Here is a 25501-nt window from a genome sequence, read left to right on the forward strand (position 1 = left end):
TATGCTAAACGTTCTGTAAAATAAAACTACCAGGAAGCTGTCAGTTACATCATGGAGTGAATTAGACAGACGAAGTGCAATTGTTTCACCTCACAGGCAACACAAAAAAAGTTAACGATTGTTACTGTTCATGACACCATGGAGTGAATTAGACAAAGTGCGATTGTTTCACCTCACACGCAACACAAAAAAAGTTAACGATTGTTACTGTTCATGACATCATTTAATTGGTTCCATCTTGTTTTTTTTTTCATTGTAATAATGTAAAATATGATGTTATGTTCTAGTAATAATGTTTATCTAGAACATGCAGGAATGTGATGACTGTCAAAATCAATATAATTCATTTTCATAATTCTATGAAAATCAATAGAATTCTGTTTCATAATTCTGTCAAAATCAATACAAATAAGTTTTATAATTCTATCCCTTTAGAGAAAATAAAAACAAAATCACATATCTATGAGTATAAAATTCACAAAATGGTCCTCCATGAAAAACACGTCCACTCTAAGCAAATTTACCCAGTACCGGTTTTCAGTGTCAACTCTCGTGAAATTTTATCTGTTGTTCATTGTTGTTCACACTAGTTCACTTTCCTCCAACTGGGTGTTTTGTCAATGAAATCACATGACATATATTTACTGTACTGAGAGCTCTAGTTAAATTTACACTTGGAGAAGTCCATCTCGGGGTGTTGCTTCATAAATCTACAAAAACACAAAAAGTCAAAATAGTAAAACACAAAAAGTCAAAATAGTAAAACACAAAAAGTCAAAAGAGTAAAACACAAAAAGTCAAAATAGTAAAACACAAAAAGTCAAAATAGTAAAACACACTTATAATGAACACACTTATAACAAAGTCATGCTTACTACAAAGTAACATGCATTCCCTGAGAGGAAAATAACAAAAAGTTTATTGGATATTATGAAGTTTAGTTATAATGAAGTTTGGTTATAACGGACTGTTTTACGCTGGTCCTGGAGGTTCACTATAACCATGTTTTACTGTATAATGAAGTTTGGTTATAACGAATAGTTTTTCGCTGGTCCTGGAGGTTCACAATAACCATGTTTTACTGTATTTAGTTTTAAAATGCTATTATTTTTTCTTTGTTTTCATATAAACTTTAGATTTGTGTTAATCTTTGTAAAGTTACAGTTCAATCATGCATGTATCTAACCTGTTCATTCATCAATTAAGCAGTTCATAGACGTAAAGAAAACCTCAAAATACTGTATATCACATTTATTTCCTGAGATTTCGGATCAGCGAGACATAACAATTCCAACATTCAATTTATTTAACACTGAATGCATTCATTAAATTAATGTTCATCAGAACCTTGATTTGCTTGGAGGTGACCTCCCAAATTTACCTGTATGCAAAAATAAAGTTCTCATTAGGAGAAGTTGATTTACAGTCAAGTTGTTGACTTGATTTTTGTAATGTTTGATTTTAAGGTGTGCTACCAAACAATTAAACGCTATCCCATTTTTCTCTGCCCCTTTCTCCTGCCCCTTGTACCCCATTTTTCTCTGCCCCTTTCTCCTACCCCCCTTGTACCCTATTTTTCTCTGCCCCTTTCTCCTGCCCCCTTGTACCCCATTTTTCCTCTTCTTAGTCTCACTAGTTCATCCTCGGGCACAACCCCAAACTCAGAGAACACTGCATCAGTGAATAAGTACTCAGGATGTCCTGTTTTGATATGATTTTCTGAATGGGGAATGCACAGATCACCCTGTCCTTGTGACCCCCCCCCCCCCTCCCCCCTCTCCTCCTCCTGCCTGCCAGCTCTCTCCCACTTCCCAGAATTCCCTGTATTACAGAATGACTTACTTTCCAAGGATTTCCTGTTTTTTCTGGTCTTCTGATGTAGGCAGACCCATTTCACGCTGCCTCTGGTCGTACATCATTTTCTCCACAAGCCCGCGTGTGTCTCCCTCGAGGTCAGAGAGCTAAAAATAGATACATAGCTAAGAATAGATAGTTCCAAATATACAAGCAAATGATACATCATGAATTAGGGCTTTTCCAGCAAAAAAAAATATGGGAGGAGGGAAGGCACTTTATTTTTAAGACAGCCACCCATACAATTAAATTTTCCTCTGCTACCACCACCCATACAATTAGATTCTCCCCTGACGCCACCACCCATACAAATAAAATTAAGAATTCAATACTGAAATCACCTGTATAACAAGATTTTCCTTCAAAGGTAGAGTTTAATTTCAACAAGTTCATATTGGTCTTAATCCAATGTGCATGCAACTATTTTCCAGATGAGCCAGAATTTGTGGTGATTTATAAGAACAAATTACCCGAATTTAAATGAATTTTGACTACATTAATGTGAATAAACATTCGAACGTTGATTTTGAATTTGTGATCCATTCTCAAGCCAAACTAAACCTGTAATGTCATCCTAAGCATGTTGATTTTAATAGTTAACAGAAGGTTCGCTCATACCAAAATCATTACACTACCGTAGTGGTCTAGTGTTCAGCATTTAGTCTTCTAGCAGTGTTGTAGGTTCAAGCCTTGGCCGTGACATAGGCCTGTGTGTTGAAACAGGTTGTACATGTTGATGTTTTAGACACGTGTGGCACATCACAACGTTCCGAGAAAATTCGTGCATTTTTAATTTTTTTTTTTACATGAATGCGGATATTATTATTACCTTGAAAGACCTGACATTAATTGCCAAAGCCATTGGCTGATAAAAATGTGGAAACATGTTTCGGTGGGCTTATAAAAACTTCTTTGTTAACTCGTATATAATTTTCTTCTCATTCCCTTCCGAGTTAGCTAAAAATATCACTTATTAAATCATATCTGGAGATGGTGTTACTTCTAATCATGTCACTCCAACAGAAAACATTTCGTTTTCATTTATTCAATTATTATTGTTGTCATTTCTACACAAACTGAAACATTTACTTTGAATAGAGTTATCTGCCCATTTATCAATCTTTTTTCATATGTAATGTAGGATGGCTCCGCTTTTCTTTTTCCTCTTCTTTCATAATAAATGAAAAGCAACATGATACAGACTCTGTAATGTCTTCATTTTATCATAGTTCACTAGCACCCATATTTTTTTTAACCTAGAAGACAACCACCCATACAAATACATTTTCCCAAATCATCACCACCCATCCAAAAAAATATCAACTGCCTTCCCTCCCCCCATACGTTTTTTGCTGGAAAAGCCCTTACTTTGATTGAATTGTCTTTCATTTGCAATTACTTCTATCCACAAATTAACAGAGGATGTGGGATATGCCATATTCAGGTGCAGATGAAATTCTGAATCTTTTTAATATATAAAAATTGACTAGTTCTTGACAAGAAATATTTGCATAAAATGGATGTTTACAAATGTAAGGGATGTTTGCCACATGTGAAGGATTACAATGTAGTAACACATAATCCAAAGCATCAAACCAAGTTTAACAAATGAACAAATCAAATTCTTTAGTTTTAAGTACGGAACTGCAAGCCATTGTAAAATCACTGTATATATTATATGTCAATTCTTGCCCAGGACCCTTGTCATGATGTCAGCTTAAGGAGGTTGGAACCCTGACATAACATAAGCTTAAGGAGGTTGGAACCTCTGTCATGATGTCAGCTTAAGGAGGTTGGAACCTCTGTCATGATGTAGGCATAAGGAGGTTGGAACCTTTGTTATGATGTAAGCTTAAGGAGAATGGAACCCTGACATAACATAAGCTTAAGGAGGTTGGAACCTCTGTCATGATGTCAGCTTAAGGAGGTTGGAACCTGTCATGATGTAAGCTTAAGGAGGTTGGAACTTTTGTCATGATGTAAGCTTAAGGAGGTTGGAACCTTTGACCTTTGTCATGATGTAAGCTTAAGGAGAATAGAACTCTGACATGACGTAAGCTTAAGGAGGTTGGAACCCTACTGTTCGGTGTTTACCTTGGATGGTTCTGGATTGACTTTTTTTGTGTTGATTTCTGGATCTGTCATAATCAATCTGTTCCACCATTCCATTCTGTTCACCTGTCACAACAAAACCAAACTTTTAATTTCAGTGAAGTTACATGTCAAAATCACATTCAAAACAACTAATGTCTCAGTAACATCTCAACTTCCTCGTAGTCATGAATCTTAGAAGAAAATTTTTATTTCTCAATTTCATTAAGCGTAAACTCTACAGTTTAATTTCAATTTTCAATTTCGTACAACTTTTTTTTAAAAGTTCATTGCACGAGACAAAATTTGCTTCTACAAATACAATTTGCTTTCACAAGTATCTCAACATTTTACACAATGGAAAACAAGACGTGTCATTAATATTTTCACCTTCTCTATGTTCAAAGTAATGTATTTTTTATTATCTATTGTCCATGTCGATTCCTCCACTTTAATTTCGTTAAAAGTTTCCCCGTCCATTATCGGAGGATGGCCTTTGAGACCAACTTTCAAGTGCTGAAAAATATGACAAAAATTCAAAAGATATATGTATTCATAATTTTAAATATTGTATACATAGATAAATGCCCAATAATTGTTTTATTCGATTTGACATGTTAGAAATAGTTTGCTATATATATAGAATGTTGTAAAATTTGAAACTGCATACCTTTCTACCAATTTCCACAACACAATCTTTGGATTTGATGGGAAACTTAATATCGAACCAGCACTGACACTACAGTGAGAAGTGATAAATTAAAGCATTCATATAAACAGTAAAATGTCTTTGTTGTTTTATCGGGTGATGAAGGTAGGAAGCAATGCAGAAAAAAATTCCTAACACTGCACAGAAGATGAACTTGTTCATAGAAAAGTGACTTCAAGCCCTAATATTGAGATTAATTGCTTTATGTCATACAGTATCGCAAATGCTTGCACTAGAGATGGGTTTACTTTAAAATTTGAAGAAAAAAAATGGGGGGGGGGGGGAATGTTATCTCTCCACCTGCCCAGAACTCTCTCCACAATTTCCCTCCACCTTCCAGAATTCCCTCTGCAATATCCCTCCACCCTGCCCAGAATTCCCTCCACCCTGCCAAAAATTTCCTCCATCCTGCCCAGAATTCCCTCCCCTGCCCAGAATTCCCTACACCCTGCCCAGAATTCTCTCCATTCTGTCAAGAATTTCCTCCACCCTGCCCAGAATTCTCTCCACCCTGCCCAGATTCTCTCCATTCTGCTACACCCTGCCCAGAATTTCCTCCACCCTGACCAGAATTCCCTCCATCCTGCCCAGAATTCCTCCACCCTGCCCCGAATTCCTCCACCTACCTCGATCTCCTCCAGAGTCTGACTCCAGCGGTAGTTTGGCATGTCTCCTCCGTTTCCAGCATTTGGACTGACTTTTCCTTTGTCTGCCTCATCCTCCTCATCAGACTGTCAAAGAGAATTAAAACAGCTATAGCAAGTCTTCCTGTGTTAAATCATTAATCCCTATCCTCATCAGACTGTCAAAGAGAATTAAAACAGCTATAACAAGTCTTCCTGTGTCAAATCATTAATCCCTATCCTCATCAGACTGTCAAAGAAAATTAAAACAGCTATAGCAAGTCTTCCTGTGTCAAATCATGAATCCCTAATTTGGGGGAGTTTTGTTCTTTATGGGTAAACCAATCAGATCTCGACCTAGCACACCACATTAGTCGTAACATGGCCATTCATTACCATACACTAAATCATGCCCAACATGTAATTTTAAAGAATTCAATAATTAAGACACAAACGGTACATGTACAGCAGGTACAAATAAAGCAACCAAACTGCATACATACAAACCAGCAGTCGATTGGTAGATGTGCATATAACCAATTAGAGGTACATGTATAGGATATTTCATTTCATTGTACAGACTCCCCATCCCGATATGTATGTACTCATTTCCCCACATGCTGCATCCACATGTAGTTTGCAGTCCATGCAACCTGTAGTTAATGTTGTAAACTTTCTTTCTTTTTTGAAATTTCCTTCTTTATAAGCTGTCTTGCTGTTATGCCCGCTGGGCCCAAAATTGGAATAAACTTATCTTATCCATTCACCTATGTGAATTTTATATTTTCTGAACATTATCTGTCAGGAAATAGATATGACTGATCTTTATATTCTATAACCAATTAATCTAACTTTTAAAGTTAGCATGACAATGTATGGCATAGAAAGCTGGGGTTTCAATGCTGAAATTTTCTCTCAATACAAACATTAATCCTAAAGTAGCATTTTCAAAACAAACATTAATCCTAAAGTAGTGTTTTCAAAACAAACATTAATCCTAAAGCAGTGTTTTCAAAACAAACATTACTCCTAAAGTAGTGTTTTCAAAACAAACATTAATCCTAAAGTAGTGTTTTCAAAACAAACATTAATCCTAAAGTACTGTTTTCAAAACAAACATTAATCCTAAAGTACTGTTTTCAAAACAAACATTAATCCCGAAGTAGTGTTTTCAAAACAAACATTAATCCTAAAGTAGTGTTTTCAAAACAAACATTAATCCCGAAGTAGTGTTTTCAAAACAAACATTAATCCTAAAGTAGTGTTTTCAAAACAAACATTAATCCTAAAGTACTGTTTTCAAAACAAACATTAATCCTGAAGTAGTGTTTTCAATATTTTGTGTTTTATGTATTTCTATCATGAAATGAGAGTGACCTTATCTTTGTCTCCATTTTCCTTGGATTTCTCATCCGTCTTTTCCTCGGATGGTTCCGGATCCGCAGCAGGGGTCTCCTTCTTCTTTTAAAAGAAATCATTTAATTTAATATGCTAATTCATGCAGAGCAAGCAATTTCAATGAAATTTAATTAACTTGTTTAACAATTTAATCAACAACTTGGTGTTTTTTTTACAATAATGAAGACAGTCATATCTACTGTAGAATATCATATGCAGAATAGTGTTGAAAAATCAGAAAAATTTCATAATCAATAATCGGTCATAATCGGAAGAACTGTATTGATCAATGATCAATATAATCGGTATTTACATGTAGTTGACAAATGTTTATCATTTTGGGGGTTATTTCTATTTAGTTTTATGAATATGTGCAGCATACACACTAGCTGGTGTCACTGAATTCCCACTTTTCAAACTCTGACTCTCCCCCACACGTCTCGATATAAAAGCGGTATTAACAGTCAGAAGAATCTTGGATTAGATATTAATTAGTGTACTGGCGACAACCGATTATGAAAAATAGAATCAATAATTGGAATCGAACAGCCAAAAACAATCGTCAATCGATTGTCGGCGACAATCGTTTCATCACAACTGCAGAATGTCATATTTACTGACTGCGGTGTGTCATATTTACTGCAGAATGTCATATTTACTGCGAAATGTCATCTTTACTTCAGAATGTCATATTTACTTCAGAATATCATATTTACTGCGGAATGTCATGTTTACTGCAGAATGTCATATTTACTGCAGAATGTCATATTTACTGACTGCGGGATGTCATATTTACTGCGGAATGTCATATTTACTGCTGAATCACCAAAATTTGTGGGGGATCAGTGTTCTTTGGTTTAATGGGTCACCATTACCCACACACTTACATCCCCACGAGCATTTACACACAATTTTAAGTTTCTTTTTTAAAGGTAAAATAATTTTTATCCCGATTACAACAGGTACCTTTAGGCAACCTTTAGTTATTTATTTGTCACATTATTAATTGTATAAATAGAATAATTAAGCTGGTTATTTCAGTAAATAATTACTTGAATCAATATTCACAACATATGTAGAATTTAAATACAAGCAGTGTCACATTAGAACTGTGCAGTCACATTTATTATTAAATTATTTAATTACTTATTTATTATCATATCAGAGCGCTTTGCAGTTTTCTGTGCAATATTCCCGGAAGTGTCATTTATCAAGTTAGCATCTAGATTGATTTTCAATTTGAAGTTACTCACGAAATTACGTTCCCACGACCCAGGAAAATTTTTGCATTTTTGGTGGGATTAAATAATGATTCTGTGATATAAGATAGTGGACAACTCATGAAATGCTTCATGGATTAATGAGCAGTGATAGCACTATCATCTTGTAAAAGTTAAATGTGAACCCTGCACTAGTCTTTAATCAATACCTTTTCGAGTTCTTTCTGTATCTTGATAAAGTTAAATTTGAGTCTTTGATCAATACCTTTTCAAGTTCTTTCTGTATCTTGATAAAGTTAAATTTGAGTCTTTGATCAATACCTTTTCGAGTTCTTTCTGTATCTTGATAAAGTTAAATTTGAGTCTTTGATCAATACCTTTTCGAGTTCTTTCTGTATCTTGATAAAGTTAAATTTGAGTTTTTGATCAATACCTTTTTGAGTTCTTTCTGTATCTTGATAAAGTTAAATTTGAGTCTGATCAATTCCTTTTCGAGTTCTTTCTGTATCTTGATAAAGTTAAATTTGAGTTTAATCAATACCTTTTCGAGTTCTTTCTGTATCTTTTCGGCCTCCTTGTCTGTTATTACCTTTTCGAGTTCTTTCTGTATCTTTTCGGCCTCCTTGTCTCTTATTACCTTTTCGAGTTCTTTCTGTATCTTTTCGGCCTCCTCGTCTGTTATTACCTTTACGAGTTCTTTCTGTATCTTTTTGGTCTCCTTGTCTGTTATTACCTTTTCGAGTTCTTTCTGTATCTTTTCGGCCTCCTCGTCTGTTATCTCCTTTATTTTGGGCTCCTCCTCTTCCTTTCGCAGCCTCTCCATTTCCGCTTCTTCCTCAGCTTTTCTCTTTGCAATCTTTTCCTGTCGCTTTCTCTCTTGTTCTTCTCGTTCTTTCTTTGCCTCCTCTTTTTGTTTTACTGCTATCTTTTCATACTTTTTAAAATGTTCCATCAACATCTATCAATAAAAAATCAAATGTGAAATTTACCTTTCCTGTATACCTAACTGTTAGATATCATCATTCTCACCCTCACACAGACAATGTCTTTCCTTTACATCTGACTACTTTAGATCCTCCCCCACACACACACTGTCTTTCCTTTACATCTGACTACTTTAGATCCTCCCCCACACACACACTGTCTTTCCTTTACATCTGACTACTTTAGATCCACCCCCCCCCCCACACACACACACAGACAATGTCTTTCCTTTACATCTGACTTCTTTAGATCCTCCCCCCACACACATACACAATGTCTTTCCTTTACATCTGACTACTTTAGATCCTCCCCCCCCCCACACACACACAATGTCTTTCCTTTACATCTGACTACTTTAGATCCCCCCCCACACACACACACACAATGTCCTTCCTTTACATCTTACTACTTTAGATACTCCCCCACACACAGACAATGTCTTTCCTTTGCATCTGACTACTTTAGATCCTCCCCCCCACACACAATGTCTTTCCTTTACATCTGACTACTTTAGATCTCCCCCCCCCCCCCACCCACACACAGACAATGTCTTTCCTTTAAATGACTACTTTAGAATCTCACCCCTCCCCCTATACACTCAATGTCTTTCAGGGCTCGAAATTAGAGAGAAATACTCGCAAAATGCGAGTACATTTGAAAAATAGCGAGTAAAAATAATGGACACTCGAAAATCTTAGCGAGTGGTGATTTACAAACTATGATCGTATCATATCCGTTTTATATGGTGATGCGCTATTCGCTTTTCTCAAACTTGCACTCTGAATCATACAAACGCTTACATGAACGACCAATTTCAATAACTGTTTTTATCCAAATTTTTCTTTTATGATTTTTTAAGAAACTCGGAGTCAAACAAATGTTTTAGAGATTGGACATCGCATATCGACATGTGCCACAAGTCCTGTTCACCTATAGGGGTGATTAAATTGAATAATTCCAAGTATGATGTTTTTGTTATTCATTTATCTACAAAAAATATCGGAATCTATGTTTTACCAAGTCTTCCGGTAGTTATTTTTATCAGAATCATGAGAATGTCATATCTAAATTTATTGTCATATTGAGGTCGGGTTGTAGTGACGACACGGGTGCATTTCTCACCGCGTAGACGATTATCAAAAAAGTCATAGGACTCGTGATCGTGCTGCTTATAAAACCATGAGTCCTGTATTCGCTTTAAAAAATCACTAGTGACAACCCTGATGTGGCATGAAATTGGAAGACTGGATCTAGACCTGCGGTAAACAAGTCGTGGATTAGACAGTTAGAGGTGCGATGATCAAGAGACCTAGACATTGCACCATATGACTTACGTAACTTAGTGTCTTGTCCAAACGTTGCCTGTTGACCCACTAGGCTCAGTAATGATGGGAAAAATCATTGATTGAAAAAAAATATATATAAAAAAAGCACTGCTTCATTATTTTCATTTTAGTTTGTGGATTTTTTACCCACAGGCTAAAATTAGCCTGTGGTAGAAAAAGTTAATTTCGACCCCTGTCTTTCTTAAATGCCTCACTGCTTTACATCATGTAAAATTTACCTTTTTTTTAATTTTTAGCTGTCGATCTTAGAAATAGTTTCTAATTTTGATAATTTTACAGATATAAGATCTTACATCATTCTGTCATTTAATTTCATTTATTAATAATTGTTTTATTATTTTATTCCTCTTCTTATCTTTGTAAAGTGTCCTAATGTAATTTGTTATATATAAGATGCTATATAAATTTTACTATTATTATTATCATTACCCTTACCCCCAACCCCACACATCTTTCCTTTACATCCGACTGATTTAAACACACGCATCTTTCTTTTTTTGTGTGTGTGTGACTTACCCGTTCAGCCTGCCCTGGTGATCCGCCGGTGTAGTAATCCGTCTTCCTGACCAGGAAACTGAACAAACAGTCGAGGAGCTGTAAAAATTATTCAAACATTAAATTTCTTACCATATACATTCACATTATATCACATCCCAATGTGATCTTGACCTCTTGACCTACAACACAGTAGGGGTCATTCTTATGTCATAGAGATTCTTTACATAATGTTTTCCTACTAAAAGCAAATCCTACAGTACTGAATCTGTTTAATACAGTAGCAAAATTTCGCAAGGCTTATTTCTTCACGTGAGAATTTTCAGTCTTCCTAATTATCAATGCAACCCTACTTCAAACAATCATGTCTAATTTTCCCATTTACAGGCCAAAAAAATAAAATATATATGTGTTTTCAGCCACCCGACCAACCCTATATTTTAGAATTTTCATCTCCTTCCAGAACTAAATCCGCTATCACTCCATTTATATAAAAATGACAACTTCCGCCAATGGGGATTCACTGAAAATGGCAATTGTTTTATTTCAGATCTTCTAAGAATGTGCTCACCTGAAAGAGTTCATTGAGCGTTATTGCACCATTCCAAAATTCCACAACATTTATAGATATTCTCAACCAATATCGTGACTTCAATGTAAAGAACCCATGGGAATTCGGTCCTAAGTACCCCTTACTTGTCGTGAGAGGCAATTACACAGGATGGTCCTTCAGATGAGACCGTAAAAAACTGAGGCCCCAAGTCACAGCAGGTGTGGCACGATAAAGATTCCCCCCCCCCCCCCCCCCCCTGCTCAAAGGCCGTAAGCGCCAAGCATAGGCCTAAATTGTGCAGCCCTTCACCAGCAATGGCGACGTCTCCATATGCGTGAAAAATTCTCCGGTGAGACATTAAACGTAACCAACAAACCAAGGAACAATGAATGTAAAGTTGTGGGGAACACGAGATAACACTATCTCACATTATCACCACGAGATAACACTATCTCACATTATCACCACGAGATAACACTATCTCACATTATCACCACGAGATAACACTATCTCACATTATCACCACGAGATAACACTATCTCACATTATCACCACGAGATAACACTATCTCACATTATCACCACGAGATAACACTATCTCACATTATCACCACGAGATAACACTATCCCCGAGTTGACGAGATTAATAGAATCCTTCATTAGTACGAGTGTGGGATAGGGAAATTCCACCGAGGGGGCAAGATTCGCAGTCTAGGACGAGGCTTTGCCGAGTCCTAGACAGGGAATCTTGTTCCAGAGGTGGAATTTCCCTATCCTACACGAGTAAATAATGAAGGATTGTTTTTCTCACATTTTACCTGCATTTTAGTGCAAAATTTTAGGAGCTTTGAGAAAATTCTAAATTATCAAAATCCTTATTTGAACTTCGATGCAAAAACTAATTAGATAGGCAGAAAGAGCATACCCGAAAATGGTTTACACTGTAAGTGTAAACTAAAAAACCCAAGGTTGTCCAACAGAAAGCTATATACATTACAATATAAAGATAACAATGCAAAATATTTTTGCTTCATCGTGTAATGTAAATCTTCACCGTGTAACGTAAATCATAGAAAATATATGACGTCACAATCAAATGACGTCGCAGCAGTGTGAGACAGAAAAATCTCACATGGCTGTCTCACATGGGTAAAGTCTATCTCACACTGGTGATAATGTGAGAAAACACTATCCCCGAGTTGATGAGATTGTTTAAAACCGCCAAGATATTTAACAAGTACACTAAATTGCCAAAAAAAAAAATTGCCAAAAAGAAATCGGATCTACTGACCCTCTTTTTTCAGCAGGTGACTGTGAACACACACACATATATAATTTTATTTGAGGGGGGGGGGGGGGGGTCCTTACAAATTTTTTTTTTTCTTCGCTGAAGTCAGAGACATATGTCACAGAGATGAGCAACTTCTTAATAAAGCGTATATCTCCTTAATGTAACCTATAAATCCTAAAGCGTATATATCTCCATGGCTCGATCAACTCTGGAATACGGATCCATCATTTGGGACCCTTCTCAGAAACAAGACATTGATAAACTGGAAAGAGTTCAGTGCAAAGCCATCTGTTTCATAAAAATAGACTACAGATCTAGAGAAGAGGGATACATAAACAAAATGGCCAGGGAGCTGGAATTACAACCTCTCCAGACCAGAAGAACCAGCTCACGACCCGTCATGTGATATAGGGTGGTTGAGGGGTTGGTACCGGGGCTACCACCACAAAACTTTGTAAACAAAGCATAACCAAGAAAACAAATTAAATCAAAAACTTTTGGAGACTGTGTAAACACAAACATTCTTTCAAACCAAGTTAAAAACAACAGCAAGTGCTTAGAAACAACTACAGTCAACACAAAACAAATCTTCATTCTTTGTGGACACCATAATCAAATGAAGTCCATACAGTGTGCACTAGAAATGTCGAGGCATTCAAGACCACCCTCGACAGCTTGTGTCAATATGACTGACACTAGCTCTCTCACCATCGTAAAAAAGCTAGAATTGGTAGCTTCGACGTACCCATACAGATACAGATCCTTAATTTCATTAGCACGATAAATAAATGTTTAATTTGGTTTAAATCATTTCATTTCTATTGTAAATTGGAATCAAACATAACAAGTCTTGAGGTGGTTTGATAATTAACAAACATGTTACAAGAAAAATGAACACACAGATCATGAGCATTTGCTGAAACAATGCGGTTTTGGTCAATTTTGTCTTACCCTTTAAAATACACTTTGATTTTACTTTGAAGTTAATGTCTTATGACAAATGTTTCATTGATAGGATTTAAAAGGTTCTAACTTTATATTTTAATTAAAATGAAACCTGAATCAGTGTGGATTTTACCAAAACATGCCTTGTTAAAATGAGGGGAAAGTTGCTGATTGTGTTAAATTGTGTCACTTGATGCACTGAAATGGTATCTCATTCACATGTAGTAGTAGTTCGGGCTATATGTCTGTGGATATCAGCCTGGGTAGCTCAGTGGTTAGAGCACCTGACTAGTAATGCAGGGGTCCCGGGTTCGGTTCCCAGTCAAGCCCAAAAATACTCTCTCCTTTCCTATATCAACAAATTTTATATTGTCTGTATTTCAAGTGGTGGTATTCTTCTTCAAGATGAAAATACCAAGCCTGACACTTCTACGATAGAAGTAATTTCAAACCCTCCTCCCAAAAATGTGCTTCTCAGAATTCAATATGTTTTACATGTACAATAAATTAAAACTTTCCCAACAGGTACAATAAAATAAACCTTTCCTAATGAATTAGAGGGAGCGCCACTCTATAATTTCAGCCAGAAGGTTAGTCCAAAATATCTGACATTTTCCTGGCTTTTTTATGACTTTGATATTTACCGTGCAGGAAAACGCCAGAACCGGCACCATTGCGTAAACTGGAGGCGGCATTCTGGGACCAATTTTAAATACTTGCTAGCCGAATCCAATATTAAAATCATAATTAATCAATAAAATAATTGCTAATATCGATTTTATGGGTTCTTTCATCACATAAACAGTCTCTTGAAAACATTTTAACAAACTGTCGAGCTTTGTTTTGAGTCACGTGATTCGTTTGCTCAAATGACAGGGGAAATTTGGTTGATTACAATTGTGTGCTTCTGTTATCGAATTTTGGAGTGATATTTTCTATTAATAGATATTAGTAAGTACAAGAAGCATCGTTTTGTTGATTAATTTTGATTTTAATATTGGATCCAGGTTGCAAATATTTAAAATAAGCCGCAGCGAATTTCCAATCTACGTAATGGCACCGGTTCTGACGTTTTCCTGGCACGGTAAATATCAAAATCATAAAAAAGCCCGGAAAACGTCAGATATTTCAGACTACCGGAAGGAATGTACACTGAACCTGTACAACATTAAATCAAAACGTCAGATATTTCAGACTACCGGAAGGAGTGTACACTGAACCTGTACAACATTAAATCAAAACGTCAGATATTTCAGACTACCGGAAGGAGTGTACACTGAACCTGTACAACATTAAATCAAAACGAGGGCATCACTAGATAAAAAGGCTATCATAATTTTAGATATAGTTGCAGTGGCTGAACGTGTATTTTCTACATTTTAAGATTCTCATACGCTGCTCAATGCAGTACAAATTTAAGCGTGATTTTCCTACTTTCACTTTCTAGCTGGCAATACAATGTTTGTTCCCTTTTCAAACTACAAGGAAAGCAGATTACACAACCTCGTCAATTCCTTTCTCGGAGCGCTGACACATAGCGAGAAACATGCCATCAAACTTCTCCGGGTCATGTCCAGCCATTTTTAAAGTATTTTCTAGATTTTTCAACAAGCCCACACCAAACCACACTATCCAAGTTCGCTTCACGCTTGTCGTCTGTATAGCGTTTTCTTCCCAATTAAAAGATAAGCTAAGACCAAGATTTTTAGAATAATCTGCGCATGAGCGTAATCGGAGACTTCCGTAAACAGACGAAAATGTCAAGACTGTCGCTCCGCCGGAGTCAAACGTTCAGAAATCCCGACGAGGATTTTGTATTGCATGGCCAAGAGTCTTCATTTTGGTAAAATGCATAATGCATTACATTAACGCAGCATTTATTTACTATAAAAATGTTCTTTAAAACCTTGTGACACTTTCTCGCGCGTTGCCATGTGAAACAACACGGTACACTTCAGATGACATATAGCACGAGGCCTCATTTTTCGTAACTTTTAAATGTCTTTTCAAAGAATTAAATAATTTTCATCGATTTTTTATATCACGAAAAAGGTCATTATGATGTATCACAAAAGGGGGGGGGGGGGTAATCTTGAGAATCTCGAGAGGTTTAAGTGTTCCCAACCTGTTTAATTGTGGTATTGGATTTGGGCCTAAACCGACCGGTATATTTGTGGTATTGTGCATTCCTTTGCAAATAATAACATCCAAGTCAAATGTTGCAGACATTAAGTACTGTGTGATTAAGAGCAAAGATGTGTGATTTTTCTCTGTACTTTGATCAGTAAATGCTTTTGAACATAAAACTGCAATCGAGTCGCACATTGTTGCAAGCAAGCTGTATGAAACTTACAAAGTATTGCTGTTATTCTATTTATTTACTTATAGTCCTCTTTTGATTCATTCTACTTTTGTTAACTTGAAATATATTGAAGTACTGTGAAACAACTATTATTCAGATACAAGAAAATTGCACAAGGTTATTGAGAACTTTGTCGTTGCAAATATTTCTTGAGTCAAAACCAGTCCTACAGCATTTGTTGTTTATCTGTTGAAGATGTAGACCACTGTCATTTCTATAAGATCGGTTTTGCTATAATGTATCATTCTGCAAAGTGGAGGTAAACATTTTTCGGTATCAAAGATGAAGCATCTTCGCTAGCCAAGTGTTTATGATATGATCTGCTTCTCTACAACCCTTGGCTGCATTAGCACGATTTTTGTGAAAAAATTTCCTGCATATGATTGGCTGCAGGCCAAGTCTCCATCTAATCAGGTGTGTTACGTTAGACGAAGGAATGTGTAAACAATTAGTCATTGTCTTCCGAAAACTTCCATTTAATAAGATTTTCTAGTCTTCATACAACATGGTGTGTAGACTGTGCAATGAGGCTTTGCCTGTGAAAAAAAAGTCTATTGATGTCAAATTATTTGCATATAACATCATGTAACTCACTGGGTGCAGCCATTTTTAATTTAACAACACGGAAAGTGTAGTTGAAAAACGCATTTTCATTGGTTGAACATGATGTAATCCAAAGAGAGTTTACATTCTCCACTCAAAGCTATGAAAATCGTGTTAACGCAGCCATGGGTTGTAGAGAACCAGAACCGATCGTAAACACTTGACTAGCGAAGATGAAGTAACATCAGCTACTTTTCAAATCTTTCAATCTCGGAGATAAAACGACTGAAGTCTGAGAGTGTGCTACCCGTGACAGAAGGGTGGACCTTAAATTGTCTAGCCAAAATGGCTTTACAGCAAATGATTAATTGTTTTTAAACAAAGAAGACTCATTTGCAAAATTACTTTCTGCAAACCAGTTTGTCACTGGTAAATGGCAAAATAAAGTAGCTGCCAAGAAAAGTTGGTTTTAAGATAGTATATAAAATGAAATTCTTTCTAAATTAAATTTCTTTTACAGGGAGAAACCAGATTATGCCAGGAATTCCCAGCTTACGAGCACTTCAGAGAGACTTTGTCAACATATCAAATTTGATCCTGAAAGGTATGAAGACAAACGGGGAACTCTCAGAAACCAAGCTTCCAGTTGCGACCGTGTGAGCCAGCAACTGTCAAACACTTTCTCCAAAAGTGTAATGTTTAACAACAGTGTCACGGGAAAACCTTCAAGGGAAGAAATTGTCAGGATCAACCATTTATATGACAAGGAGTTTCCAGAGGCCAGGTTGTCTCAGTTTGCTCCTTCATTCACTAAATCAGGAAAGTCCACGTATCACAGTTCAGATGATTATACTCAGGAAGAAAGGAGGGATTTTCCACTAGCCACTTATGATTCATTGGCCAAGAAGTATTACCCAGTCACGTTAAGTGCTCTGTTTGAAGAGGAGAAGCTGAAGAGCCAGCTGTCGCGGTCTCAGTGCATGTCGGCTCCTGCGGCGGGGAGACGGCACGCCTACACCAGGGCGAGGTCTGCTCTACAGAACCTCAGGCAATCCGCTGAAGCTGAAAAATATCACAAATACAAGTCCAGGAAGTTTGAGATGATTGACAGGAACGATGCAGAGAAATTTTATTTAATGTCCTCTGAGGCACCCACAATTGGTAACTACTCACAATTGAATTGTTAATTTGAAAACCAGTTGAAATTAGTTCCTTTCATTTAAATTGTTGAATTAAAAGCTCTATTTTCCTGTAATTTTATTTTAAAATGATCATCTTCCTACTAAATTGTACAATATACTCATCATTCAAGATTTGCCTATTAAGGTAACTACATACTCGCAGTTTTATCCAATACAAGTTTAAAATGTGTATTTATTTCCATTCATTAGAGTTAAAACTAACAAATTATCAAATAAAATACATAGGTCATCACACTTTTTAAGATGTGAGACGTACATAAATAGAATCATATATAATCACCGTCAGAAAATTGCAATTTTCCTTAAACAGTGTTATTAACATTCCATACAAACTGGTTATGATAATATAGTAGCATTCATAACAATTTCATAAAACTGTATCTTCACAAAAATATACAAAATGTCTGTAAAAAATGATGGAAATCATCGCATAATAGACTTGATAAAGAAATAAATAGGAACAGAGTTACTGCCCTTGGATTCAATATTTTAAAATGTATCATTGATCATACACCTATAACTTAGACTTTCGAAATATTTTATTTTTAACAAGATTTTTTACAATAACTATAGTAAAAGACTCCAACAAAATTTATGTTCCTATCATGCATAAATCTAAATAAATCATTGATTTTGCTAAATCTGATGACATCACAGGAGGGTGGAATTACTTTAAGTCCTTTTGAAAAGGTCATAAACGACATTTCTGTAAAAAAAAAAAATTCCTTGACAAAAATAATTTTTATATGATTTCTGAAAAGAGTTTAAATTTCATATTGTAGTAACATTACTGTATATCAGCCTGGGTAGTTCAGTAGTTATGTAGAAGTTAGGACTATGTGGACATGGATATTGACCTGGGTAACACAGTGGTTATGTGGAAGTTAGGACTATGTGGACATTGATATTGACCTGGGTAGCTCAGTGGTTAGAGCACCTGACTAGTAATGCAGGGGTCCCAGATTCGATCCCCAGTCCAGCGATAATTGTCCTCCTTTCCTATATCACAATTGGTGCTGTTGACCACCCTTGGGCTTACAGATAGCTCAGTGATTAAAGCACCTGACACTGTAGTAATGCAGGGGTCCCGGGTTCGATTCCCCGTCTAGCCCAAAAATTTCTCCTTTCCTATGTTACTGTTAAATCACCTATCTAGTAATGCAAGGGTCATGCATTCCATCTCCAGTGTATTCAAAGATTTTCCTCCACTTCTCTGCTACAATAATTAGTAATTCCTATTACTGTAGTGTAAACATACTTTTTTACGCACGGTACTTATTTCTGCTAAGTCTACAGTCACCTAAATTCATGTAATTTCATACTAGCGGACTTAAAAGTTTATAAGCTATTTTCATGTAAGCCATATATGCAAATTGGCGGAATTTCTTACCCATGAACCAAACCAAAAATGGGAATCCGCAAAATGATGACTGTGGAATTAAGTATGTGTGTGGTATATAAGAGTTGACTTTACATTTTTACTTGCCAAAACCAGAAACTACAATAAAATATGCTAACTCTGAATTAGACCTGATAAGATACCCCATGGTTTTTTGGGTTTTTTTTTTTGCAGAAACAAGATGGGATGCAAGATAATTATATCTGAAATGCCATGAAAAATTATTTATTATTGAGAAATGTCATGTATGAGCATAAGTTTGACTTACAGTAGATGATCTAAAATTATTTTAGCATCAGCGAAAGGTATGCTTACCACGCCCTACGAGGATGACATTGCCAATTTACGTCGAGATCGGCTGAGGCTGGAGGAGGAGAGGCTGCTAGAATTAAAGAAATGGGAAGAAATAGAAAGATTAAGGCCCCCAAGAGAGAAATGGTAAATATGACTAACCCATTAACAATTTGTTACTAGCCCATTATGCATTGCCAGAGAGAAATTTGACTAACCCATTAACAATTTGTTACTAGCCCATTATTTATTGCCAGAGAGAAATTTGACTAACCCATTAACAATTCGTTACTAGCCCATTATATATTGCCAGAGAGAAATTTGACTAACCCTTAACAATTTTTTACTAGCCCATTATATATTGCCAGAGAGAAATTTCACTAACCCAATTAACAATTTGTTACTAGCCCATTATGTTTTGCTAGAGAGAAATTTGACTAACCCATTAACAATTTGTTACTAGCCCATTATGTATTGCCAGAGAGGAATTTGACTAACCCATTAACAATTTGTTACTAGCCCATTATGTATTGCTAGAGAGAAATTTAACTAACCCATTAACAATTTGTTACTAGCCCATTATATATTGCCAGAGAGAAATTTGACTAACCCATTAACAATTTGTTACTAGGTCATTATATATTGCCAGAGAGAAATTTGACTAACCCTTAACAATTTTTTACTAGCCCATTATATATTGCCATAGAGGAATTTCACTAACCCAATTAACAATTTGTTACTAGCCCATTATGTTTTGCTAGAGAGAAATTTGACTAACCCATTAACAATTTGTTACTAGCCCATTATGTATTGCCAGAGAGGAATTTGACTAACCCATTAACAATTTGTTACTAGCCCATTATGTATTGCTAGAGAGAAATTTAACTAACCCATTAACAATTTGTTACTAGCCCATTATATATTGCCAGAGAGAAATTTGACTAACCCATTAACAATTTGTTACTAGGTCATTATATATTGCCAGAGAGAAATTTGACTAACCCTTAACAATTTGTTACTAGCCCATTATATATTGCCAGAGAAATTTGACTAACCCATTAACAATTCGTATCCCGGGTTATCAGGATAGGTGAGGTTATCTGTTATCCATTAAACACTGCTCAGCATTTTTACATAACTGCCATGGTGTGATTTCAATAAAATAAACTCACCTGAGTGTACTTTGTGTAGGTAAATAAACTCACCTGAGTCTGCTTTGTGTAGGTACGAGTCTGTAATAAAATTAACTCACCTGAGTGTACTTTGTGTAGGTACGAGTCTGTAATAAAATAAACTCACCTGAGTGTACTTTGTGTAGGTACGAGTCTGTAATAAAATAAACTCACCTGAGTATACTTTGTGTAGGTATGTGTGTGTAATAAAATAAACTCACCTGAGTGTACTTTGTGTAGGTATGAGTCTGTAATAAAATAAACTCACCTGAGTGTACTTTGTGTAGGTATGAGTCTGTAATAAAATAAACTCACCTGAGTATACTTTGTGTAGGTACGAGTCTGTAATAAAATAAACTCACCTGAGTGTACTTTGTGTAGGTACGAGTCCTCGGGAACAGACTTCCATTACGAATGCCACAAAAATACAGAGCTGGAGAAAACGGAGCAAAAATGGAAGGACAACATGACGAAAATCGACAGAAATGAGACTCTGATGAAATCCCTGGCAAATGTCTGTCTGTAGTGTTAATAGACCCATGTCCGACCAGGAAATGACCATTATATGACCAGTGGCTGTGTGATTGAGAAAGACAAGGGTTACTTCAGGGATGTGTCCTTTCATGAGTAAAAAAAAACTTTTGTGCTTAGTTAGGGCTTAGATTTTATGTATACTACTGCCAACTTCAAGCTCAGAGCTTAGGTGATAGCAGCAAGCTTTCATTTTCATGTCATTTTTATTTATTCACATATTAAGTATAGTTTCAGTGTAAAACTTGACAGTTGCAAACAATTGTGCAGTAGAGAGTTGTTCCAGCTTTCTGTGAATGACAAAGATTGCTTTAAACATTATTCAGATAATTATGCAGTAGAGAGGTGTTCCAGCTTTCTGTGAATGACGAAGATTGCTTTAAACATTATTCAGATAATTATGCAGTAGAGAGGTGTTCCAGCTTTCTGTGAATGACAAAGATTGCTTTAAACATTATTCAGATAATTATGCAGTAGAGAGGTGTTCCAGCTTTCTGTGAATGACAAAGATTGCTTTAAACATTATTCAGATAATTATGCAGTAGAGAGGTGTTCCAGCTTTCTGTGAATGACAAAGATTGCTTTAAACATTATTCAGATTATATATTTATACTTATTAGATTTTAATGTTCATGTATGCAAGCTCAAAAATGAAATTAGAATGCCCATGTTTGTATGATCATTGTTCATGTGGGTTGCCAGTGCTTCAATTGACATCAGGGTGTAGTTATCAGACTGAGTTTACACATATTAGCTTTATGCACCTGTTCCTAGTCCTGTATCGATGCATTTATTGTGCTCTGTGTTTTGTTTTTGAGCACCTGTTGGTATAATGTTTCTTTTTGTTATAAACGGAATTGAAATCCATGATTGTCTGAGTGAATTATATTACCATGTGATCGTTTCAAATATTTTTGACGTAAACTGCCCTTACATTGCCTGTGTGTTTTTGTTTTGAAATAGGGCTTAGATTCAGAATCATGTTTTCCGTATCAACCTGAATATTGAATGTTCAACTTTTCAAACTAAATATTACAACAAATAGTGGATGTAACACAGTGAGGTTAAAAAGGAAGATCACGTACCACAATCTCAAGTTTCCTACCAGTTGATGACAGATGAAATGATTATGAATTGTACAATTTTTTTTTGTTAAATAGAATTAAACTTGAGATCTTCACTCAATAAAACATTTCCATTAGATCTACAGATGACTGTGATAACTCTGATTATTAATGAATTACATGTAACTTTGTATGTATAGACACAGTTCACATTCAGTACCACACAGTATTTTTACTCAAGCTTTCACCATACTGTTGTATTTTTACTGGAACTACAACAAATAAATTTTTTAATGACTTTTGTCTTATATTATGAGTACAATTTACTTTAAATGACTGGATAGAAGGATCATCCTTGTAATGAGGAAACTGAATCAATCTGCCATCCCTATTCTCCAGCTACAAGTCCAACACAACCACCTGTATATAACAACAAAGTAAAGAATTGGGCAAACACAGACACATGGATATACCAGAGGTGGGATCAGGTGCCTAGGAGGAATAAACATCCCCTGTCAACCGGTCACCCACGCTCTAAGCCCCGTCTTGATTACATAAACGGAGTAATCCGTAGTCAAAATCAGTGTGCCAAGAATGGCCTAACAATCGGTCTGAAACACGTCAGACAGTATTTCGTCCAATGGAGCCTCCGTGGCCGAGTGGTTAGAGCATTGTGCTCAAAATCACACAGCCTCTCACCTCTGTCGAATCCCGCTCGCGCCGGTAAGTGAGAAAGTTTCCCAGTTTACTTTCGGAAGGTCGGTGGTCTCTTCCCAGGTACATTGTATCTGGGTTCTCTCTTCCACCAATAAAAACTGGGCGCCATCAGATAACTGAAAAATGGTTGAGTGTGGCAGAAAACATCAATCAATCAATCATCCAATGATAGGTTGTATTAGCAAACTAGATTGTCATAACAACCATAGAATTTGCGAAATGCTGACTCTAAATGAGACTGTTGAAACCCCTGTAACATCAACTTGTTTGTCAGTAGCCTGTTTTGATTTCATACATAGAACAAGTTCTTGCATATCAAATCAGTTGAGAGACATAAACATCATATGCATATGATAATGGAATATTGCTACATAAAAACAGGAAGCTGATGATGGTGAAGCTGAAATCATTCCGTTTGTCATAAAGTTGAGTTGTTAGTTGTCGTTGACACCTATAATATCTATCGAAGTACAAAGCAGATGTGGATGACTTTGTGGTGTCTTTTATTCTTATTTCATAGGGATATATCGAATTGACATGAAAATGAGAATTATAAATAGTTAAAACATCGTCAATATATCTAAATGTTGAGTTGAAGGCCACAGCAAGAGATTTTTTTTATTCTCATGTAGAAGCTTTTGAATGAATTCTGCTTCATAAGAATATTAAGGTAGTACTCTACATCGTCATAATGGCTGACTTCCTTTAAAAACATGGATGACAAAATCGATATCAGCAATATTTGACTTTTCCTTTTCCATTTAAATACCTAGCAGAGTAGCGCAGTAGGTTAGAATACCGACTGCTGAACTGTAGGTCGCAGGTTCGAGTCCAGCAGGGGTTTTAAATTTTTTTAAGATTACCTTCTACTAAAACTGTATTTTTTGACAAAATAAAGTAAATTTTCAAATTTTCAAATTCAAAATATTTTTGTACATATCCTACACTTTTCATCTACATCAAATTTCTCTGGTGTAGCATACCTCCTTAAACCAGATCAGCTAACAATGAAGCACAATCCGTGCCCATGAAATGTTACGCAATCCTTTGTCTTTTTAAGCCTTTATATGGAGGAAAGTCCACTTGTAGTGAAAATGTTACCTGTACGTAGGTGTCCAATAAGTTGACAATTGCTGTCCATTATTTTTAAGAATGGACAGATAAGTGTCCGTTCTTAAATGTAAAACGTATACGGTACCAATTTTGATGCACCAGATGTGCATTTCGACAAATAATGTCTCTTCAGTGATGCTCAACCGAAATGTTTGAAATCCGAAATAACTCTGAAGTTTTAGAGCTAAATATAGCCAAAAGCAGCGTGCCAAAAAAGTGGAGCCAAATTCGTCCAAGGATAAGAGCTATGCATGAGGGAGATAATCCTTAATTTTGAAATGAATTTCTAAATTTTATAACAGCAATTAAATATGCATCCATATTTTCAAGCTAGTAACGAAGTACTTAGCTACTGGGCTGTAGAGACCCTCGGGGACTAACAGTCCACCAGCAGAGGCCTCGATCCAGGGGTCATAATGTAAAACTTATACGGTACCAATTTTGATGCACCAGATGCGCATTTCGACAAATAATGTCTCTTCAGTGATGCTCAACCGAAATGTTTGAAATCCGAAATAACTATGAAGTTTTAGAGCTAAATATAGCCAAAAACAGCGTGCCAAAATAGTGGAGCCAAATTCGTCCAAGGATAATGGGTAGTAATTGTCAACTTATTAGACAGTACCAGGTAAACCCAATAACGTGTATGTATTAGACGTCTACAGGTAGGCTGAACATAAGTGAAAGACAATACATTTGTCAAACAGATACAAATTTAATTTTAAATTCCTTACAAGCAAAAATCAAAACAGATATCGGAAAATCACTGAAACACTTAAAACGATATTTCCCCTTAGTAGAATTTTATGCTTCAACTTTAAGATTATCACAATTTTTTAAATTCCATTGGCATCAAGACTGAAATTTGAATGACACATTTCCATACTGTATTTGAATTTCGCTGGATTCAGAGGCACATTCCAAAACTTCTTCACAAATCTTTTGTGTGTTTTCTTTATTAGCATATATCCTAATTCTGAATTATTATTTTCGCTTTCATGAATAATTTCATTTTACGAGATGGGCGTGTGGGATTCTTTTGGATGGCGTTAATTATTTCCTCATCCACATATTCGAAAACACAATGTTTTTCATATCAAAATTTGGCTCGATAACTTTCTCACCCTCCATATCCAGAATATAACACTCATTAAGATAATATTCACAGTACTTTCATTAAAATCCTTACATTTTGACTGTGCAATGAAAATGCTCTCCCCATCAGAGGAAGACATGTTGATATGGCTCAGTACTATAGAGTGAGTGAATATAAAACCTGCAGTACAAGACTATTTACCTGACACTATCCAATAAGTTAACAAAAGAAACAGTCTTCCACACAAGACTGGTTATATTGTCAAACTTTTCAAAAAAATTATCATTGTCAATGGGTTTATTTGAGCCTGTCCATTCTTAGAACAAAAGATGTAATGTTTTAAGTAGGATATAAGCCTCAAACTGTCCATTCTGTGAGAGAAAGAACTGATCTCGGCACTACGGGCCTCAACATAGAATGGACAGTTTTTTGGCTTATATCCTTTACTTATATATATGTGTATATATATATATATATATATACATGTGTATATATATATATAT

At 35.8% G+C, this 25501-nt stretch overlaps 2 protein-coding genes across 4 annotated transcripts; one reads left to right on the forward strand and one right to left on the reverse strand.

Annotated features, from left to right (window-relative positions):
- Nucleotides 1–204: 204 nt before the first annotated feature.
- LOC125673931 (nuclear migration protein nudC-like) lies at nucleotides 205–15200 on the reverse strand. Of its 3 annotated transcripts, none has more exons than XM_048910888.2 (10): nucleotides 15012–15200; nucleotides 10742–10819; nucleotides 8629–8853; nucleotides 6655–6738; nucleotides 5281–5385; nucleotides 4616–4684; nucleotides 4336–4461; nucleotides 3949–4032; nucleotides 1843–1961; nucleotides 205–710 (listed from the first exon to the last, which is right to left on the reverse strand). In XM_048910888.2, the coding sequence occupies exons 1-10, from the start codon at nucleotides 15087–15089 to the stop codon at nucleotides 659–661; spliced, it is 1020 nt and encodes a 339-aa protein (XP_048766845.1). In that variant the 5' UTR covers nucleotides 15090–15200; the 3' UTR covers nucleotides 205–658. The 3 variants fall into 3 exon arrangements, with proteins under 3 accessions (XP_048766845.1, XP_056015633.1, XP_056015634.1); XM_056159658.1 differs by having other exon boundaries at nucleotides 8437–8853; XM_056159659.1 differs by having other exon boundaries at nucleotides 8533–8853; nucleotides 15012–15175.
- Nucleotides 15201–15235: 35 nt separating this feature from the next.
- On the forward strand, nucleotides 15236–22370 carry LOC125673932 (uncharacterized). The gene is made up of 4 exons (XM_048910890.2): nucleotides 15236–15351; nucleotides 16934–17574; nucleotides 19308–19452; nucleotides 20859–22370. The coding sequence occupies exons 1-4, from the start codon at nucleotides 15266–15268 to the stop codon at nucleotides 21001–21003; spliced, it is 1017 nt and encodes a 338-aa protein (XP_048766847.1). The 5' UTR covers nucleotides 15236–15265; the 3' UTR covers nucleotides 21004–22370.
- Nucleotides 22371–25501: the final 3131 nt, after the last annotated feature.

Source organism: Ostrea edulis, chromosome 3, assembly GCF_947568905.1.
Source record: "Ostrea edulis chromosome 3, xbOstEdul1.1, whole genome shotgun sequence".
In the NCBI taxonomy this organism is placed as follows: Eukaryota; Metazoa; Mollusca; class Bivalvia; order Ostreida; family Ostreidae; genus Ostrea; species Ostrea edulis.

What these genes read in the sequence shown, in the direction of transcription:
- LOC125673932 (XM_048910890.2), top strand. Translation starts at nt 15,266, where the DNA reads ATGTCAAGACTGTCGCTCCGCCGGAGTCAAACGTTCAGAAATCCCGAC. An exon ending in GGCCAAGAGTCTTCATTTTG is followed by an intron (nt 15,352 to 16,933) that starts GTAAAATGCATA and finishes TTTCTTTTACAG; the next exon opens with GGAGAAACCAGATTATGCCA. An exon ending in CTCTGAGGCACCCACAATTG is followed by an intron (nt 17,575 to 19,307) that starts GTAACTACTCAC and finishes AAATTATTTTAG; the next exon opens with CATCAGCGAAAGGTATGCTT.
- LOC125673931 (XM_056159658.1), bottom strand. Translation starts at nt 15,089, where the DNA reads ATGGCTGGACATGACCCGGAGAAGTTTGATGGCATGTTTCTCGCTATG. An exon ending in TACAGAAAGAACTCGAAAAG is followed by an intron (nt 6,739 to 8,436) that starts GTATTGATTAAA and finishes TTCTTTTAAAAG; the next exon opens with AAGAAGGAGACCCCTGCTGC. An exon ending in TTACTTTGAACATAGAGAAG is followed by an intron (nt 4,033 to 4,335) that starts GTGAAAATATTA and finishes TTGTTGTGACAG; the next exon opens with GTGAACAGAATGGAATGGTG.